Source organism: Clinocottus analis, unplaced genomic scaffold (assembly GCF_023055335.1).
Source record: "Clinocottus analis isolate CAN_PGR_092001 unplaced genomic scaffold, fCliAna1.0.p SCAF_18, whole genome shotgun sequence".
Taxonomy (NCBI): domain Eukaryota; kingdom Metazoa; phylum Chordata; class Actinopteri; order Perciformes; family Cottidae; genus Clinocottus; species Clinocottus analis.
This window is the reverse complement of record NW_027175909.1, coordinates 1,518,053-1,539,371: the sequence shown is the minus strand read 5'-3', so window position 1 is coordinate 1,539,371 and position 21,319 is coordinate 1,518,053. Positions and strand designations below refer to the sequence as shown.

The 21,319-nt window shown below is 41.7% G+C and overlaps 1 protein-coding gene across 5 annotated transcripts in view; it reads right to left on the bottom strand.

Annotated features, from left to right (window-relative positions):
- The window catches only part of arhgef4 (Rho guanine nucleotide exchange factor (GEF) 4), a 99,415-nt gene that overhangs the window by 9,944 nt on the left and 68,152 nt on the right, over window positions 1–21,319 (bottom strand). For 3 of the 5 annotated variants that reach the window (XM_068581248.1, XM_068581247.1, XM_068581249.1), the window contains 4 exons: window positions 15,657–15,808; window positions 1,405–1,584; window positions 805–1,005; window positions 354–533 (listed from right to left, as the gene is read on the bottom strand). In XM_068581248.1, coding sequence (XP_068437349.1) covers window positions 354–533; window positions 805–1,005; window positions 1,405–1,584; window positions 15,657–15,808 — 713 coding nt within the window. Of the gene's footprint in view, window positions 1–353; window positions 534–804; window positions 1,006–1,404; window positions 1,585–6,049; window positions 7,242–15,656; window positions 15,809–21,319 lie in introns of those variants that run through there. The other 2 variants (XR_011077744.1, XM_068581250.1) reach the window with 2 other exon arrangements.

Sequence of the window (21,319 nt, the reverse complement as noted above, 5' to 3'; positions counted from 1 at the left end):
ATAACGCAAAAATCAAATCAAAATGATCTGACTCGGTTCTTAGTGACTTGGCCCTGAACCACTTGATGCTATTACTATGTAATAGATACTATTCATATAACTATTTATTCATCACATTCTCTTTTTCACCCTTTTCCTTTTTCTCATTTCTCCTTCTCTCTCTTTCCTAGGCTCCAGAGGGCCTGTTAATTAATGGGCTGTGTAGTTATGTCATTGTGAGCTTTTTTTTATATTTAAAAATAACATATTAAGTATTAGTAAAAGGTAGATAGTTACTAAGTAATAACTTTCCCTGATTTAGGGCGCCCCTGTGGATGGATGGGGCCCTAACATTGGGCCCTAACACAGCTTACGTGTTCAAGGAAGCAGCAACCAATCTCACTGAGGTGCGGCTGCTCTTTGTTAAATTTCTTCTCCAGGCCTTTCAGTAACTTCCTCTGGAATCGGTAGATCTCTTCAATATTGCCGAAGATAGTACGAAGCTGCTCTTCGGTGAACATATCTGTCCTCTTGCGGCACTGTTTGATGTAACCCTGAAGGAAACAGAAATATTATCAGATCATGCTGCACGGGCATTGACCACCAAACACAACATGTGAATAAATACACCATGTAATCACACACAATAACTCATATAAGCATAAGCTGCTGGCTCTACTGCTCGTAAGCCCATACCAAGACCTGATACCTGACATCCCATCAGAAAAGAGAATTTTCTCTGGTCATGGTAAAGAGTTAATGTGGAACAGTGCAGGAGCATTACGATAAATGACTTGTTTTCTATCGACATGATCTAATCCCGACCTCACAGATGTCCTTCAGGTGCTTGATGTAGTCTCTCTCTGTGCTCATGATCTCATTGATGACGTTGGTCCTCATCTGTTCTTTGCAGGGTAAACCAGGTCCTAGCAACGAGCCCAGACCGGCCCTGTTCTCCTTTCCAGCCTGAGCCTCCTCCAGGTGGGCCATATACTCCTCCATGGGCTCATCCTGGTTCACACGCAACTGAGCAGGACACAAGTAACTATTAAATCTTCAGGAAGACTGTTGGGTTTTTCCCTACAAGTACCGCTGCCTCTCTTCTATTTTTATTTCTCTCTAAACAAAAATCATATGAATTGAACTGCAATTACAATGTTGTGATATATTCCGTTTTTTTTTGTTACGCTAGTGATTTAATAACAATTTTGATTAAGCAAAAATCTGTCAAGAAATTTCAATTTTTATTACTTGTAGATTCATTTGTGATAACACAACATGCTTATCTTGTGCCAAGTCTTACTGAGGATTCACTGACAATACTGCTAGTGTTGCAGCAGCTGCAGCCATTAATCAAACTTAACTCAGAGACGTATGGATGGATAATTCTGTCTCTTCAAGCAACCAGCAAAGAATCTGCCTCACCCGTACAAAGCTGGCAGGGAACCAGCCCTCACTGTCCATGATGCGACCCCACCACCACTCTTTGTTAGTGGCGTCCACTACTTCGATGACATCACCGGCCTTGAAGCCCAGCTCCTGGTCGTCCATGGTGACATGGTCCCAGAGGGCCTCAGCATACACCACGCTGCCATCACTGATCAGCTGCAGAGGAACATGGGCGGTCAAAACATAAAGATCAAGGGTCAACAACACCACATTTGAATGGCTTTCAATCAGGGAACACAAGCTGAATAATGCTAAAGTCAGAAGGCTTACGTGCTGATGTTTAGTAGCTATAACATTCACCATTGACACAAACTTAATTGTTGTGTTTGAATGCTAACATTAGCTAATTAGCACTAAACACAAAGTATTGCTGAGACTAATGGGAAGATTTATAAGTAAAGTATTGGATAAGCTAAAAATGTTGATTTGATGAAAAGTCATACTGCAGGAGTGAGACTGTCTGAACTAAATCTCAGGACAATCCCTCTAATAGTTTACGAGACTTAGGCCATAGAAATAGCCCAACATGACACTCATGCGGGTCTGTGAAATGGGTAATAATCTAGAATATAAAACTGCAGGTTTTGTCTTAAAGCTATATATTAATAATAATGGTCCAAAAAGTCAAATACCTCACTATAAACGGAAGAGGAAGTGAGAGTGACAGAGATATAGAAGAGGAAGTGAAAGAGACAGAGATACAGAAGAGGAAGTGAGAGTGACAGAAGAGGAAGTGAGAGAGACAGAGATACAGAAGAGGAAGTGAGAGTGACAGATACAGAAGAGGAAGTGAGAAAAACAGATGTACAGAAGAGGAAGTGAGAGTGACAGAAGAGGAAGTGAGAGAGACAGAGATACAGAAGAGGAAGTGAGAGACACAGATATACAGAAGAGGAAGTGAGAGTGACAGATACAGAAGAGGAAGTGAGAAAAACAGATATACAGAAGAGGAAATGAGAGTGACAGAGATACAGAAGAGGAAGTGAGAGATACAGAGATACGGAAGCGAGAGACACAGATGTACGGAAAAATAAGTGAGAGAGACAGAAATACGGAAGAGGCAGTGAGGGATACAAAGATACAGAAGAGGAAGTGAGGGAGACAAAGATACAGGAGAGGAAGTGAGAGAGACAGAGGACGAAGACGCGGAGAAAGAGAACGAGCAGAAAGAGACAAGCCAGTGTTATTGATGAAGACTCTGCGTGGCCATATTTCACACTGCCTCATGCACACCGCCAGGTTTACTGCATCAACATGGCCCATACTCTACAGCAAACATCATTATGGTTTTCAGCCTCTCATTCCTGCAGAGGCAACAGAAATGCTGCTGAACCACGTCAGCCCACCCCCCGTCCTCTCAGCAGAAGTCTGGACGTTTCACACAACCTCACTGATATTTCATTTTCCTGTCTGCTATCTGACTCTTACTGTAGCTTCACTGATCCATCATAGCAATGAGAAAAAACAGACGATGTGGCTGTTGCTAGGCAACACACCCACACCAGCTTGCCTCTCTGCTGCCCTGCTCTCTAGAATCCTCTCTGACTCCATGACAACACAATCTGCTCATCAACGGTTCTGATAGTAAACGGCTGCCTACAGGTTGTTGTAAACAGGTCAAGCATCATGACAGTGATCATAGAGCATGAGGAAGTGTGACTATGGTAACACCAATGGTTAATACACACGCGCACACACACACACACACACACACACACACACACACACACACACACACACACACACACACACACACACACACACACACACAAAGCAGCTGTGCCCCCTGATCCTAATCTGAGCAGCTGAGTGCGGGTCAGGTCCCGTCTGGCCTCGGGCTCGTCGGTCACACAAGAGCTTTTGCTTGGCACACCTACAGAAACACATCAGACCTGAATGCTACTTGTGAAAATGAAATATGTTTTATTTAATGTATGCCACAACAATACATATTAACAATTAGCATTTATAGGTCTATGTAAAAGTTCCCCTTAACTTTATATTATATTACATTTTTTTAAACTCTCACAAGGATTATTGAATTTATTCAGACTGACTCAACGAGATAGAAAAGCATCATGTTTAATGTGAACCCGTTCATTTAACTTATATAATACAATTAGATGGAAAATGTAATTAAAATTCTTAAAGTCAACATTTTTGCTCTAATTATTTTTTTGACTGTAGCACACTTTTGTTGAGTCTTTGCAGTAAATTCCCCATGTCAGGCTCGTAATTGTGTTGAAGTGAAACAATTTGACACGGAAAAAACACTGAACAGCTCACAGACTTATGATAATTGTCCTTATTGCTTCTTTTGAGGGTGGGTTTAGTTCATATCTTAGTCATGTGATTTCAAGTGAAGCCCTCAAAAAGCCCTGGGTCAACCTGTTCCCACTCTCAATGCGCCACACCTGCAACAGAGGCTCACACATTACAAACACATGCATCCCTGTTACACTGCAGAGCAGATGATGTGGGATTAAGTGATGCTTCACACTGTTGATGTCTTAACAAACTAGAAGTAGACGTAGACTCAGTGCTCACATGGTGTAGTGGCGAGCACGTCTTCACCCGCGATTCTTTGAGTAGCAACTTATTGGGCACGCCATCACGTGATTACCACAAACGGTTCAGTGATAAAAACACTATTTACATCTCTGGATTATGCTTTAGAAACTAAATTGTTTAGAGGATATTCAACCTTTGTTTTCTTTAGAATGAAGATTTCCCTGAATATGAGATTGGAGTTTACAGATTATTACGATCCCTCCTCGTCATTGTGAAGGTTGGGATTTTGGCATTTTGTTGGTTCCACCGAATGGCTATGAGTGTAACTCATAGATACACTCGTCTTTTTGATTCCTCACAGTTCATTTTGTTGGTACGTCCTCTGGCGTTTCAAAGAATAAAACTCCACAGTAGAAACACCTCCTCGTCTGCAAAGCGCGAGTACAAACAAAGTTTTCGTGAGGACCGTTAACACCATCCACACTTTAGTTGTTGTCTACTTTAAACTTCCTTTGAAGATGAAAGATAGCTGGAAGTCTGGGAGCACAGACGAAGCTGCGTATTTAACGTGTTGTGGTGAGAATGTGAGAGAGTGAAGAGCAGAATCACACGCAGCACAGTGCTGTTTTACCAAATTAGCAAAGGAAAAGAAATGAATGTGTAGAGTTTCATCAGTTTTTTAAAGCTTCACTAAGTGATTTATTAACACTAAAAGAGTCCAAAACAAAGCAACACAGTTGTGAGATAGCATTAGCTAATCTGCTGAGTGTTACAGTTGTACAGAGTAACATAAACAAATTTCAGGCCATCTATTAATACATATTCATTCAATTTTCACTTTCTTCCCAACTTAGGCTCAAGTTTTGGCCAGAGGTCCATGTTTTGAATTTACATTGTTATAAAAAAAATGTCATTTCACTTAACATAAATTTCACTTTACCTGCCTGTTTATTTGACAGTTAACAAGATGCGTCTCCTCTAAGATGGGTTGAGATGCAGCACAGACACTTTTCAGAGATGGCCGATTGATATTGTTGTGGATTTTAACGTGAGTTTCACCCGCAAGCAGAACGCTGCTGTAATCCAGTCAAACAATCTCCAGTGACATTACTACTGCAGACTGAACTCATGGAGCGTACAGCAGGTCTGAGAGAGAAGAGATGGAAGCACGAGTCATGCAGTAGAAAGCAACGTTTCATCTTCCAGGTGTAGAGGCCCCTGTGAGGACCACTGGCCTCTGGCCCCACAATTCTGTTGCTATAGTAACTATGTACTCCTGGCTAATCCATTGACCACAACAAATACCTGTGCAACAGGTGTGCGGTTTTAGTAAATGTTCCAAGAAAAATAAAGAACACTGGGCAGTCAATCAAGATCAAGAATTTGCAGTGGCGAGTGTGAAGTAGCGAGTACAACAGCGAGCGTAACAAATACTGTAAAACCTCAAGAGAACCAATAGTACACAAACAATGAATGCTAGTTGGTAATAGAATAATTGGGGCTGGTTACTATATTACATAAGGAACATATTATGATACATGGCATTACATTATTGATCAGGTCTATCCAGTTCTGTTAAAATGTTCATAGTTATGGTAAGGTTGTCAATATTCTGTATTTCTGTTAATTAACAAAATCCATGTGCAGAACCAACAACAAAACTAAAAGTATTGTGTGCATCAAAGCTCAACAAATCATCTGACTACTGCTGAAAATATGCTGAACTATTAGTTAAAAACTACATTGTCCAGCTGATTAAGAACATTCCTGAAGCTTTATGCTTTAATGAAACTTTAAATACGTATGTCTCCAGTAGGAACAATGTGTTTGGAGATGAGAGCCACAGACCAAGTGGGGAAGTCAGACTATATTATTTGTTTGTTCTCCTTATAGAATATGAGAAATAGTCAAATATATAATATAAACTCAACACAGAGACCAGCCAAACCAAACCATCTGCATTCATAGTTATTACTTGAGGTATGAGAAAATCTAAATTCTGATGAACTCACCCAGTACACGGTTCATCTCTGAAATACATGTTTCTGATGACAAAAATGTACCAAATGCATCCATCCGCACACAAAGCTCTTTCCTCTCCTGGTTGTACCTGTGTTCTGTTTCTGCCATGTTGGACCCCCATCAATGCTCTGCTCCTCCGCCTGGTGTTTCAGTTTATCTGGTATTTTCCTTCATCCAGAATAGATGAGTGTGTGCTTGTGTGTGTATGTGTATGTGTGTGTGTGTCTGTGTGAGAGGGTGTTGGTCTGTGTGTGCGTTCTACTGGAAGGCCAGCAGGAACATAAGCACCACGTTGATGATGATGAGCAGCATCATGATGAGGAACACCACCACCTTCTGTGTCTCTGGGGGGAGGTTGCAGCGCAGCATGGTGGTAAAAAATCCCAACCTCTGCCGGCTCCACCTCCCGGAGCCGCTGCCGCGAGCCATCAGTCCCCTGGCTTCCTCCTCTTCTTCCTCCTCAGCACCGCTGCCCCTCCCCCGTCGTCTTTCCCTCAGCGCCGAGCCACCACACCACACCGCTTCACCTCGTCGTCCTCCTCGACTATCTCCGTCGTCGTCCTCTGGTGCTGCTCTCCTCCTCCGCTCTGCTCCGGCGGTCACCTCCTCTGCTTCTCCTGCCACCTTGCCGATACCCAGCGTCTCTCCCCGGCCTTCCAGTGGAGGCTGAGAGCCTGTCTCTGTCGGCGTGTGTGTAAAGCTGCGCGCAGCGAAGCTACTAGTGTGTTAGCCTACGTGCAGAGCACTCCAGACCCCCTCCCCAACACACCTGTCCTCCTTTACTCCCTTTCTCCTCTTTTGGAAACAGGCACCTCTCCTCTCTTTCTTCCTTCTATCTTCCACCAGTTTAGTGTTTTGTTTCCTTCTTTTCTCTCTCTCGGTCGGCTGTCAGGATGAAAGACGGAGGACAGGATGCTGCATCTCTCTGGCTCGTGCTCATGCCTCTTCGCCTTTTCCTCCCTCTTCTTTTTATCCGTCTGTCCCCTTGTTTTTCCGGCTTGTTCTCTTCTCTCTCTCTCTCTCTCTCTCTCTCTCTCTCTCTCTACATTTACTCAGATGTTTCTACCTCTCAATCCAAGTGTCTATTTGTTCTTCCTCTTGTTTCCTTTGTCATTTTCTATTCCTCCGTCTCAGCCCACGTTTTCTCTCTGTTCAGAGTTCCTGCTAAAATGGAGCTCGTTGCTCTGCCTCTCTGAGCTGTGCGGCCTCAGTCATCCATCTAGCAACCAGGATCACCCTCTTTTATTTTTTTCCCCTTCCTTCCCTTCCTTTTCTGTGTGCCCACCCTTGCATAGCTGGCAGCCAATCAGGATGAAGAGTGTGTTAACGTATCCTGGATACCAGAGTAGTTGAGGCAGGGCCATAGCAACCCTGTGTGGGTGGGGGGTGGGGTGTTGAGAACGCGAGGGACAGAGGGAGGGGTACGGTTGAGGCCATGCAGAATAATGGATGAATCTCAAGGGAAATAACGTGTGTGTGTGTGTGTGTGTGTGTGTGTGTGTGTGTGTGTGTGTGTGCGCGTATGTGTGCGTGTGCGTGTGTGTGTGTTTGTAGGCACACATATGCATTAGTTTAAGGTTGAATGCTATTTGCTGCATTCACATGTACCTTACATTTTATTTGATCTTTCAAATAACAGATTGATATCAAATGTAGACATAAAAATCTAAAAAAAAAAATATATGACTTACAAAAACAGGCATGCATACTGTTAAAGAGAGGCTTTTTTTGTCATCCATCTGTGTCCAGTGCAGTACAGTGCACAGGAACAATGTGCTGCAGCATAGTTAGTAGTTCAGTGCCCGGGAGGTGAACCTGCACTCTGTACCGGGGTCTGTGGAGAGGAAAGAGGTCCCAACAATGGACAGACGGCACAGGCGGTGGAGACACTGTTGTGCCTTTTTGGTGACAGGAGTGCAGCTGCATGACAAGTTGAGGCCAGAAACATGCTCGTCCTGACTCCATGCAGAATCTGTTCATGGGAAGAAGGAGGTGGGCATTCTGGGCAATCCTTCCTCTGTCTCGTAGTTGCTGATAAGGTCCATTAGTGTTGTTTTATCTATGAATAATATTTTATTCATAGATAAGAATAATAAGATGACTGGAGTTATATTTGGCGGAGCAGCCATGTGTCATGGCGATGTGTGCAGTCTTTCTGGTAGGTGTATCATTTATGGCTTTGATGCGTGCATAGAAATAATTCAGTGCATCCAGTAGGAAGGCATCACTGTCTTGCCAGCCCGTACAGTGATGGACGCATGCCATATGTGATTTATAAATGTATTTTGCTAAACTGATATCTCAGGACAGTTTAATATGTGCAGATATGAGCGCTGCCATGTCCCCAGATTCCAAGGCAGCAGTGCAGCTACCTCAGTAGAACATTCACGGCTTCTGATTGGGACCAATGGTGATGTTCTTTGAGTAGGATGCTGTCGATGCACTAACTTAATTTAAAATCATATTCATTTTTATTGATTGAGGTTTTTTTTCTTCCAGCAAATCCCATAAAATCCCTAATGCTTTCTGACCTGCCTACATTTGTTCCGACTGAGGATATAACTTTTTTAAAACACCTTACAAATATATTGGGTAGTTATGCTTTATACTATAAATATACTATATACTTTTACACTTAAGTACACAGTATTTTGCATTATTCAAGCATGAGTAAACACTTAATTCATCATTTACAAAGCATTGTTCCAACACAAACACTCATTCGTAACTAATTAGTATGCAATTCATAAACACAGTTATAAATGCTTCATTATTGATTAATAAGCGTGACTATTATGCGTTTCATTATTGGGGTTTGTTAGAGCTGGGCAAATAAATGTGTTAACGTGAGATTAATCTGGCAATCCTTTAACGGTGTTAATTATTTGATCATGGGTTAACTGCAGGGTTTTTTGTTTTTTTTTTGCATTCTTTTTTTTTGCATTGGGAGGGGCTCATTGCTTTAATTCCCTCCGAGGCGGCGTAGTTCAGACTTGGGCATCTTACGGCTCTCCCAGTCCGGCCCGTGTGAGGTCAATCAAACATGAAAAATAAATAAGATAAACACTATGAATGAAATACGACACTGCTCTTACTTTGAATGCGATTTATGTAGGTGCGCGCACGCTTCTGTGTTTTGATCCTGACGTGAAAGCACGTCTTGTTATGTAGCTTCTGTTCTCAACAGTGCTGCAATAAGCAGCTTCGTCAAAAGCTTGGACAAAGCGCTCACACACCGGCAGGCTCCGCGTCCAGATTGAAAGTTAATTGCGCCTGCGCAAAGCTCCTGATCCACTATGACAGAGCACTTTAAGTCAGTATCACTTCTGAAACTTTACTCTTCTCTTGAAGAGGAGAACTTTCCTCATGTAACAAGATGTTCAGTGCACTTGTTCAAGCCAACAAAGACTGGACTTTTCTCACTGAGGAAACTGAACCATACTGGAAAATATGAAACACACTTATTGCTTTTTTATGAACTTAATCAATTGCTGGCCTTTAACATCTCTAAAGTAAGCAACAGACTGAACATGGACAAAAGAAGGAGTGGTTTGTCCCTCACAGGGAAGAATGGCGGCCAGGTGATGGAGGTGCGAGGCCGGTCAATGGCGTGAGTGCTTTAGTTTGCTGGCATGTACATATTATTGATTATGAGTATCTAGCTAGCTAGCCAGCTATCAAGCTAGTCACTAACTTGAGGTCCTGAGACAGTCACGCGTTACCTCAGATGTAAGTAGACTAATCCGGGTCATAGCTGGTTACTCATAATCAATAATGTGTACATGCCAGCTAACTACGATACATACTCACCACTCGTGCCACGGGCATGGCCTCCCATCACCTGGCCGGCATTCTTTCTGACCTGTATTCGCGGTGCGCACCCTTTCGACTTAGTTCGGTGTTTTTCATAAACGTGTCCCGTCTTGATAATGTGGCCCCACTGTCTAAAGCATTCTTTTTTTGCAGAGAATATAAGCACATTGTTTCCATCTTGCAATAAATATGAATGTTCGTCATCACTTTGTGTGGTTCATATTACCCGTTTCTGTTGAGAAGATAAATGACACTTTTATTATGTTATGAGTTTATGAATTGCATACTAATGAGTATTAATGTTGGAGTGTTAATGTTGGAACAATGATTTATAAATGGTGAGCTAAGTGTTTACTCATACTTGACTAATGCTAAATAGCGTGTAGTTATTATAAAGTGTTACCATATATTGTTTTATTTACAAAAAAAAGATCCAGTCCTCCAACACTTAGCCATTGTAGTTTTTATCAAATGCTAATTTCCCCTGTTTCACCTCACAGTCAGAGCAATGCTCTTAAAGCAGATTAGCAGGAGCATTTTATATGATTATCCTCCCTGTGTATTCGTAAATTAGCTTGCAGCAACTAACGACTAAAATCCCTAGTTTCTAGAGTTTCCTGTTTTCTCTCAGTCCAAACCTTTGAGTATCCATTATAGGAGTCTCCCTCTTCTGAGCAGCAAACAAAGTAATAAACCACACATCAGCAGTTTTTATCAGACACATATTTGAACTCCTTATTGGCTCTAGATAACAGACATGACTGACCCACAGGATGGCAGCAAAGTGCTTGTCTGTTGATGTGCAGCGGTTGCCTGGATACCCATTTTGATTGGCTGTCGATCTGCTGCCATTAACCAACCCAATTGAGTAGACTAAATGCAGCTGAAACAGGGAGAATAACAACTCATGTCATACCCGTGACTACTATGCCCCAGGGCAGACAGAAGAAATGGTTTTGAAATCACAAAATCAGTTATTTTAATTTCGGTCTAATGTGAAGACTGAATATGAAATGAAAATGGATCAGTATGAGCAACATTGGCGTTACATTACAAACAGGTGCCTACTGTTACTGGTTACTATAAGCAACTCTTTTCAAACTACGTGCAGTGATTGATGATGTAAAAGCATAAAATAGGTTTCTTACCCAACTTAATTACATTGTTGCATTTTCATGAGCACGGTTTGGGTATAATAGTTGTATAATCTACATAATAATAGTTTATTCGAGGACTTTCAGGATTTAGAATGCGTCATAGCACAGAGACAACACTATGCCGATGATACTCAACTATATCTATGGAATAGCCAGATTAAACCAACCAGCTTGCTAAACTCCAAGCAAGTCTTAAAGACATTAAAACATGGATGACCTGCAACACGTCAGCCAGAACAATTGTGCAAACATGATGTGACCTGTCAAAGACATTCATTGACCAACCAAGAAGTTAACTTGACCTGGATGCAGGGCTGTAACGATTAGTCAACAACGTTGATTATGAAAAATCGTTGACGCATATTTTGATTGTTTGTGCATCGTATATAATAAAAAGATTCAGAGCTAGTGGTAAAAAAATCAAAAGATCAAAAGATGGTGGCAGTATTGCGTCTAGCAAAAATGTCAAAAAAATGTCACCCGACGTGTGTTTACGTCATGTTAACCCCGGAAATTAGACCTTCATGTCTAGTCTACTTCCTCAATTTCAACCCGCTTCACAAAGACAGGATGTTGAAAGTCGAGGCAGGGTTTCCAGAGCTTTTTTGGTGATCTCAAGGATGCTCTGCCTTGATTTTAATCCAGAACACCAAGTTAACACAGACTTTAAAGTTTCATTTTTGGGGCAACTATTGCGTAACATGTGTCAAGAGGTTTGTCTGAGGTTACGCGCAGACGGATGTATTCAGTCTTAAATAAAACTTTTTTCTGACCTTGATTTTTTTTTTTTTTCATTTATTCCTTCTCTGTGGTTTGTAGCAAGGGACCCACAGACCGGTACCGGGTCACGACCCAGTGGTTGGGGACCATGCTGTAGAGCATGTCAATATGCTCACATTCCTGCAATACAATTTAAAACAAGTGTAAATTGTGTGTTCCCCTGAAGGAGGGAGCAGCAAGACGTGGGACTGCAATAAGTCATTTTGATTTATGTCACTTGCCGCCCAGATATTCTTTCTTTATTCTTATTTTACACTTTCAGAGGCTTGATCGCTATTTTGAGTTACTTTTAAAACTTTATTTGTACTTTTTCTTTACTTTTAAAGCATATTTGCAATTTAATATAGTATTACTATTTAATGTATTTGTTATGATGATGTTCAGAGCTTGTTATCCAGATACATTTGAAGTTGAAATTCCAACATTTTGAGTCATTATTTTAATTTGCCATGGGAAATAGTCATTAGATTAGTCGATTAATCAAAAATATAGTCCATAGATTAGTCGATTAAGAAAATAATCGTGAGTTGCAGTCCTAGACCTGGACAAGAACAAGGTCGACTTGCTAGAATCTGATTGGTGGAAAGTGGCATGGGGGGAGTCATATAATTCTGATTTAGGGGTTCTGATTCTTTGGAGTTGTTTGAACTTGTAAGATTGTATTCTTGAACAAACCAATAAACGGCTCCCCGCTGGTTGCTCGAATACAAATCCTGTCTTCCTCTTTATTTGGCACAACACTGTAAGAGTGCATCAGCAGAATCTAGAGCAGGTATCCATGACAACCAAGAAACCCAGCAACCTCAGAGCTTGTTTTTGCCGCCCGTCTTGGCAAAGGAAGCCATTTCCAGTTCTTTACTGAGGGCATACTCTTCTCCACTTGCTACCATAATAATATTTTAACATTTTTATCATAACACAACATTCCCTGACAGTTTATTTCAGCTGATTGATTACCTTTATAACCGCGTCTAACAGCGCTAACAATGGCAACAGTATTTTGGGTACTACCAAGGGCACAGGTTTGCATAATGGACAATAGGGACATGTGTCTTCCAATATTTGAGGAGGACAGAATTATCTTTACAAGAACGAACCTGTGCATCATTGCGAACACAGACACACACACACACAAGCACACACACACACACACACACACACACACACACACACGCGCACACACACACACACACACACACACACACACACACACACACACACACACACACACACACACACACACACACACACACGCACACAGAAGCCGAACTGTTTGTTGTTGCTCCGCCTCTTTACCACTGAAAAGCCCCCTAGGGTTTTGAATGACGTGAAACTGACAGCTATCTGTGAGGAGGCTGGAGACTGGTGTGTCCACAGCAATTTCCCTCGCACAGTCGTGTTCACTGCAGAGATTTTACACACAGAACCTTTATGATGATGAACAAAAATATATGTGTATCTTATCTATATATATATATATATATATATATATATATATATATATATATATATATATATATATAGATAGATAGATAGATAGATAGATAGATAGATAGATAGATAGATAGATAGATACACATATTGGGGCTGGGCAAAGTTTAAAACATTATACTGTTTAATCGCATGATGCATTAAATTCAATAATGAAGTAAAAACTAGTGTATTGTACGCTATCATTTTAAAATAATGTTATCAGAACAATACAAGGCAATCTGGAGCAACAGCAAGTTAACATACATACATATGTAGTTATTACATCTGAACATCTTCTGAGGATGCCTCCTCATGTGTGGAAAGTTCTCCTCTTTAAGAGAAGAGTAAAACTGCAGAAGTGATACTGACTTAAAGTGCTCTGCCATAATGTATCAGATTGTGGGGTCAGGAGCTTTGTGCATGCGCAAATTATCTTCAATTTCAGGCTCCAAGTCCAGCGCGAGGCTCCTGTGAGGCTAAACCGTGAAAACGTTGTGAGGCCAAGCGTGGCTCGTGGCAGTAGCCGCTGCACGCTGAGATGAGTAACTACATAACAATACGTGCTTTGATGTCAGGCTCAAGTCGGAAGTCGTCAACGCTGCTGCGCAGGTCGGTCCACACATCCGTGTGACCTCCACTGTGCCCGTAACACTGAAATCGCGCTGTGTTTGCCCTGAGGCAGCAGTCAGTCCAGTAGACACTGGTGGTGTTGGCTGGTTGGGGTGTGTGTGTGTGTGTGTGTGTGTGTGTGGGTGTGCATGTGTGTGGGGGTTTGTGCTGCACCCAGCTGACCGAGAAGCTATGCGTAAGTGTGGTTAACTTTCATGTGGACAATAAGCCAAACCTAAGGAGAAGGTTTTTTTTTAATAGGTTATTTTATTATGACTTTATTCTCATTCAATTGATACTATATTCTTGAAAAATTACAACAATTCTTTTCTAAAAAATATTATGACTATAATATCTCTTAATCTTAGTCTGTATGGAAAATGTTTTGAATGTGCAAAGAATTTTAAAATGAGCGGAAATATTGTGAAAACATATCTGAGCTATTAACTTCTGGGGGTTTATCAATCAATTAAAATTAATAAATTCATCATTTAGGTAAAAAAAAAAGAAAATGTGCCACATCCACATTGAAAGAGGTTCAAGAGGAGGGAAGAGTAAATCATATTACATGTGACTTGACTCAGCAGAGGTGACATAAATTGACAAAAAATATCTGAACGCATTATTGAATGCCTGAGAGCCATACTGCATTATGTTCCGTTATAATTTGAATACTTTCAATTGCACCATAGTGTCCTGGGGGAGTATCCTAGACCCCATTTAGGTCCACCAATGTTAGAACCAAAGCTATGCCCGAGGGTGCTACGCTTCCCTGACGATCAGCTGTAAAGGCCGGATGAGAGAAGTGCAGAGCAACAGCTGTGAGCTAACCAGTAGGGCATGCTCACATGCACTAACTAGGAGGCACGTGGCCAAATGACCACAATGCATTGGAACTAGAGCTGTGCAATTGAATGGAGGTTATCAGCGATTACATACTTTTTTTGGGGGGCAATTGTTTGGGTTAAATCTGTCATTTTAATTAGCTAATTTAATGGTCTGCCCCAGAAGAAGGAAAGATGCTCAGCAGGCAGACAGGCAGCATATTGCACATCCAACTATGTGAAATTCGGCTTTATTTCGACCACATTGTTGTGGTTGGGTTGGCTGTGGCTGGTTGGAAAATATGAGGTGAGAAACTATAAGAAAACAAAAAGCGAATGTACAAATAACATATCATTTAAAAGACGATACTTGTTACTGTTACTGATACTGTTCAGCTGTGCTAACATCATTGCACAAAGGTTTTCAAGTGTTTTCTCGTCATCAATTAGTCGTCTAAGGCGATTAGCAAACACAATGTTCCTTTAGAACATTGGAGTGATAGCTGCTGGAAACATTGATTGTATTTTGTATTTTTGAATAATTTAATGTTATCTTCATTGAAAAAAACTGTGCTTTTCTTTGAAAATAAGGACATTTCTATGTGACCCCAAACTTTTGAATGGCAGTGTATATTTTTTTAATAATCCTTTATTAATCCCAGGGTGGGATTCTGATCCTTTGTAATTAAGGAGCAGTGTGCAGCTGAGAACCTCCCAGGGATTAAGGTGCCATCTGGAGAACAGTCATTGACCTGGCTACCTTGTGGTTTCAGGACGACCACACTACCCATGAGCTACAACATTGAGCATGAATTGAGAGCGGCCATATCAAATGTACAACACCATTTTAAAAACATTTGTACATCATAGCTCACATATATCTGCACTCATTTTGTTTTGTTTTGCATAAGTTGCAAGTCATTGTTATAATCCTAAAAAGATATTCAGTGCAAAACAGGTTAATTACAACGACAATAGGCAATTTTTTTTCTGGTGGGGCATGAACATTTTCTTTCCTCCACAGTTCCATGCTGCCTACCTCATTGATGGCCAGCTGCTCTCCTCCGCCTCCTCCTGGGTGTCCAAAACGATGTCCAGAACTGCGAAACTCTTCATACAGCAGATCGTCTTCGCTGGCGAGCTCATCTGCAATCCCCGCCTTCTCTGATGGCCCGTCAGGTACAACCAGCGCTGAGACAGGAAGAACAGAAGGCGGGCAAAAACATCAGGCAGAGTGGTAACTGATTTACACACGTGTTGAGTTTGAGCCGGTCATATAGAATTAAAGCTCTAAAGAGCATCTTTTTGAGCTCTTTGTGATTCTTTTTGGCATTTAAAAAAATGTCAAATGAAATAAATAATAAACAATGTAGTATGATGTCACAAATTGATTAATTCCATCTGTAGAGGGGGCTTTTACATGTAATAGCATTATAATTATATATGACCTCAAACAGAGACAGGCAGTGTTCTATAGCTTGTCCTTACTCTCACTGGCTGTCGGGACAATCAGTTGGGGCGACAGACACAGTGACAAACATTTTACAACCATCACTGCATGTTACTGTGTTATTTGGGAAACTAAATAAGAATGGGTATGATGTACAGACAGTAGTGTTCTGCTGTTCATCAGCTGATGATTCTGTAACTACTTTCAGAGCGCCGCAGGGTGAACAGGCTGTGACTCTGGTTTTATTATCCTTTAGCCCTTCTTATGCTCCTCTTGTCACCAACGTAACAGATGCTCAGGAGATTGTGATGTTCTTTTTGTATTCACCACTGTAGAGCCCTCTGTTACATGTCATATCATTCTGATGCAATCCTTCCATGCTGTGAGCTTTGAACAAAGGAGGCTTTGTGTTTCATCCCATCAGAGAAACTTCCGCTCAAGTGTTTGTGGCTACCTTGCTGATGGGCTAAAAATACACTTGATGTCACACCTTCTCATAAGCGTTACCATGGTGACAAATCCCTTTGGAGACAGAGCGAGGAATGGAAGAGAATATTGAGCCATTAAAGAAAGCTCAATAAGATGAGTTGGGCAGCAGGAAGGTTATTTTACTAAGGGTATTGACCTCAAACAGAAGCATCTTACACATTGAATAACACTATGTACTGTAACAACATCATCACTGCCATCATCAAGTCCGTGGAGGTTTCGGGTTGTGCCCTCTTGGGGGCAGTGTAGGACACCCTGACCAGTGATGTGTGATGCTGTAGGGCAGGGGTCGGTAACCTTTCCTATCCAAAGAGACATTTTTCAATTTTTTTTTCACCCAAAAAAAGGGTCTGGAGAAACAAACGCTATTTTATATCAAAGCTTATGAAGTTTTATATATAGTCATATTCGATATATATATAAACAAAAACTATACTTTGTTGTATTTATGAAATTATAGAACAAGAATAAAGACACTTTTAGACATTGTATTGCTTTTACCTGTTATCGCTATCAAACACTTATGAAGAGGAGGAACAAAATAGTCATGTGTCGGCTACATTGATGTCCATTAAAAACACAACTATGCAGACCTTGAGTTCGATCTATATTTGTGGCTGACGTGGTAGAGTGTTCACTCTGTAATCACAAGGTAGCAGGTTTGATCCTGTCCTCCATTTTGAAACGCATATCTTTTTGTTACGTTTTTACTGAACATTCACACAACGCCGGATTTTTAGAGCACCTCTAACGGAGGAGGAGGGATCCGTTTTTACACCTCACTGTCTTATGAGCTGCCACAGCACTCGCAGCAGTAGAGTAGTTTGGAGACTTGCTCCACTTCCTGAAAGTGCTGGAGCAGTTGAGAAATCGCTCATCAGCAGTTGGATACTTTTTAGCAAATACTGTGTTCTTGTTCTGTTAGTCTTCTGGAAGCATTTGACGTGGTGCGAATTTGCGAAAGTTAAAATATCCCAACTCTGGCGAAAACGGAGGGTGTTATGGACCAAAACACGAGGGCGTTTGATGGTCCCACGTTGTTGTGACTTCCACAACAAGTATAAGGCAGAACTAGGGGTTAATTCTTCCAAAGATTGCTCTTTTCACGGCAATAAGACATAAGTAAGTAAAGAATTTTCGTGCCACGCTTGGTGTGAACACAGCATAAGAGAGCTGCAACAGAGGGGCAAAAGAGCCTCATGCAGCTCCAGAGTCGCGGGTTGCCCACCCCTGCAGTAGCGAGATGGAAGTGCACCAGGTATTGATTGGCCTATATTCATGTGCACAGAGTCTGTGCTATAGCAGCATGGAGGGGTGAACGGAGGGACAGCACATGGATTTCCCAACAAGGCACTGCTCTGACTGACAGTAATCTGCTCTACAGTTAAAACCAGGGCAATAGTAGCTCAGGCTGTGTCCAGTCGGGCTGTGCCCAGCCAGTTTCAGCCAAAGTTGTAAAGCAGCCTTTGAGCTGTCCGGAATCTAAAGCCAGGTCAGTCTAACTAGCACCAGTCCTACCAAGAAACAGGAGGGCTGGAGCAACGAATCTTCAAATAGTAGTCCTCCCTGGAACTCTCTCGGTGCAAAGCTGAAGAGGAAATCATAACCTGAGGATGTGGGACGACAACTAACAGGGCGACTAACATACAGAGCCTAGCACCCTGAGATTTGTGATGTGACTGACTGGCCTGCACTGCCACACATGCAGAACTCCTCCTCAACCCCTGTACGCAGCTGGTAACCGCCAAGAACAGCTGGGAAAAGAAAACCAGCAAAAAACCTGCACAACAACCAAACCTACAACTTGAAAACAGTTCAACAGGTCCACTCCATTGTATCGGGATCCTAAATCTCCATCAGATGACCAGGATAAGCAACTACCTTCTCAAAGCAGGGTAAGAACTGAGAGTAAATGTGAACGCAAAAGGCCGCAGGAAAAGCTAATGACTGGGCCTGACTGGTGGTGTTGGACATCGTGGCTGATCATCACATCGTTTTGCATACGGGAAGCTGTGATATTGAGAAACAAGCGTCTGAAGTTTTGAAGCAAGACTTTATTGACTTCTTAAACACAGCCAGCTCTATCAATGCTGAGGTGTTTATCAGTGGCCCTATTCCACCAGCCAGGAGAGAAGATGAAATATTCAGCAGGCTGTTTGCACTGAACAGATGACTGTCAACTGCACGTACTGACCATTCAGTGCACTTTATCAAACATGTTTACCTTTTCTAGTAGTGCATGCATCTTTTTAAGGCAGAATGGAGTTTGCTTGAACAAGTCAGGGGTAAAAAGCCAGGTCCCTCTCCTCCCCCCTCCTGTTCACCGACCACAATAAAGAGCTGGCCACTGCTGGAACCAAATTCACTCTAGCCTTCTCAATTCCTGTCCAGATAGTTTATAGAAAAGGAAAGATGAGGCTGCAAAGAAACATTTGTAAATCTGCAAACTTATCACATTTTACATGGATTCCTCGTCAGCCAGTTCAAATACATTTGGCATATAGAGCTTTAAACACATTAAACTTAGATGTATTAAATGTCAGGTCTGTCAGGAAAACAATTTTTTTTATCAATGATTTCATTGTTAGGCACAAACTGGATAATTCATTTATAATCCAAACTTGGTTTGGCTAAGATAACAGTGCAGCTGTTAAAAAAAAAATTGAATCAAAACCTCCCAACTTTAGTCTCATAAGTGAAACAAGAGTGCATAAAAAGGAGGTGGAGTTTCCAAGGTTACTGTGACTGATGTTGCACTCTTTGATCATTTCTATGTTTTCTTTGAGAGTGCAATCTCCCTGCAGACAAATGTCCAAATCGAGATTTGGACAACCGTTAACAGAAAATTTGAGTCTTAAGCCGTTACTTCTTTCCTCAACTTTGACCCGTGCAGCTTAAATATTGGCGCAGCTAATTTGTGGATTCTTTTTTATTCTAAATTTAGCAGCAGTTGCAGAGACATATGGTACAAAAGTCATGTGAAAATATTCCCAAATCCCTTTCACGAGTAATCTCCCTGTAAAACAGCGTCCTCTGAGCAGCAGCAGTAGCAGCAGCCAAACTCCCTGCTGTCCTCTCGCCCAACAGGGCCTCTCACCGCGCCACCCCGCTTGGCTCTCCGCCGGTACCTACCGACAATGCCACCACGCTCACTAAGAATGCAATGGAAACAGGTCTGACGGCGAGGGAACCGTTGCCTCTCCCACCGCCTCCACGAACTAGCCAGCTAGCGCCAGCTGGTTGAGCTCAAGTAAACAACACTGAAAATTCAGTACAAAAATAAAAAGTGTTGTCAGTTCTAGCTGCAGCAGCTAGTGTGGTAAATGTATGTTGGTACATTGATGTTCACATATGTTAAATGAATGTTCATAACAAATAGTACATGTAGGGACTCAGGACCAGGGGGGGATTCAGGTTGTGACGGCCTGCATCGGGAGTTTAGAGCATGGCGGTGCGAGGAATGAAGGAGTTACAATTAAGAGCGGCTTGTTCTCACGTCTCATGCGTATATAAAACACGACTGCTGGCTCCCCAACAACCACCGAAGGTATTGGGACCATCCCCCGGCTCGGACAGTGGAGACGCTTATAAACCGCTGTGGCTATTTTATGATAAAATCCATTATTTTGTTTTTATTTAGTATATGGCTTATAAAAGCCAGTGAACTAATTATTCAGAAGTTCTCCTCACCAGCCCTCTCTTGCATCTAAGCCAATGAATTTTGTGAATTGCTTCAATTCCAAAGAGAACATTTTTATTTACGCCATTGCACCATTTTACGCCATTAAAGTGAAGGTTGTCTCGGGTAAGAAAAGATCTCCTTGGAGAAATGCTAAGTTAGTCGGAATAGAGAAAAGAGACTGTCGGAAAGCTGAGTATAGGTGGCGAAAAACTAATTCCCAGGTTCACTATGGTAGCCTATTTATAAAGAGAGACCTCGCAATTATAATTTGGAATTTAGAAATGCAAGGAATCGAAACCAAAAACATTACACGCGCCTTATTTGCTACCATCGACAGGCTAACAAACCTTCCGCTGTCAGTAACTGCTACGCTCCAATCCACCTGAGCATGCAATTAATTTGCCTACTTGTTTGTTGACCAAATTCAGAAAACTGGACAAGCAGTCCGTGGTTCTACACCAACCACAGGATATGTGTTGTCCCCATCTTTAAATAACATCCATTTAAATACCATGACACAATTTCATTCAATCAACCAAAGAAGCCTAAAAGACATTATACAACATCTAAAAACATCCTTCTGCTGCTGCTTGGACATTCTACCAACGCACTTTTTCAAAAATATTTCACACTGCATGACCACTGATCTTTTACAAATCTTAAACACATCCCTTCTCTCAGGTGAGATGCCTCAGTGTTCTCTTAACCTCTCAGAAGATCTTTCAGTGAGACTCAGGATGCCTCAGTGTTCTACTGAACCACTCAGAACTTGTTCCAGGAGCGGTTTGATTCTTTAATGAACACCTTTCAATGAGGTTTTTAGATTTGGCATCTTTCTGATCTCAATCATGTTTCATATTGTATTGTCTGGTGTTAATTATTCTTTGTAATGTGTTTTGTTGTCTGCTGTGCACTGAGTATATTGTTGTCTGTGTGAGGATCTGTTGGCAAATGAGTTTCCCCACTGGAGATTAATAAAATGTTCGAAGCTAATGGATCTGCACTAAAATTACCTTTGGTAATTGAGCCATGTACACACAGTACTGCCATCACTATGGCCATCACGGTGTGCACTGAATAC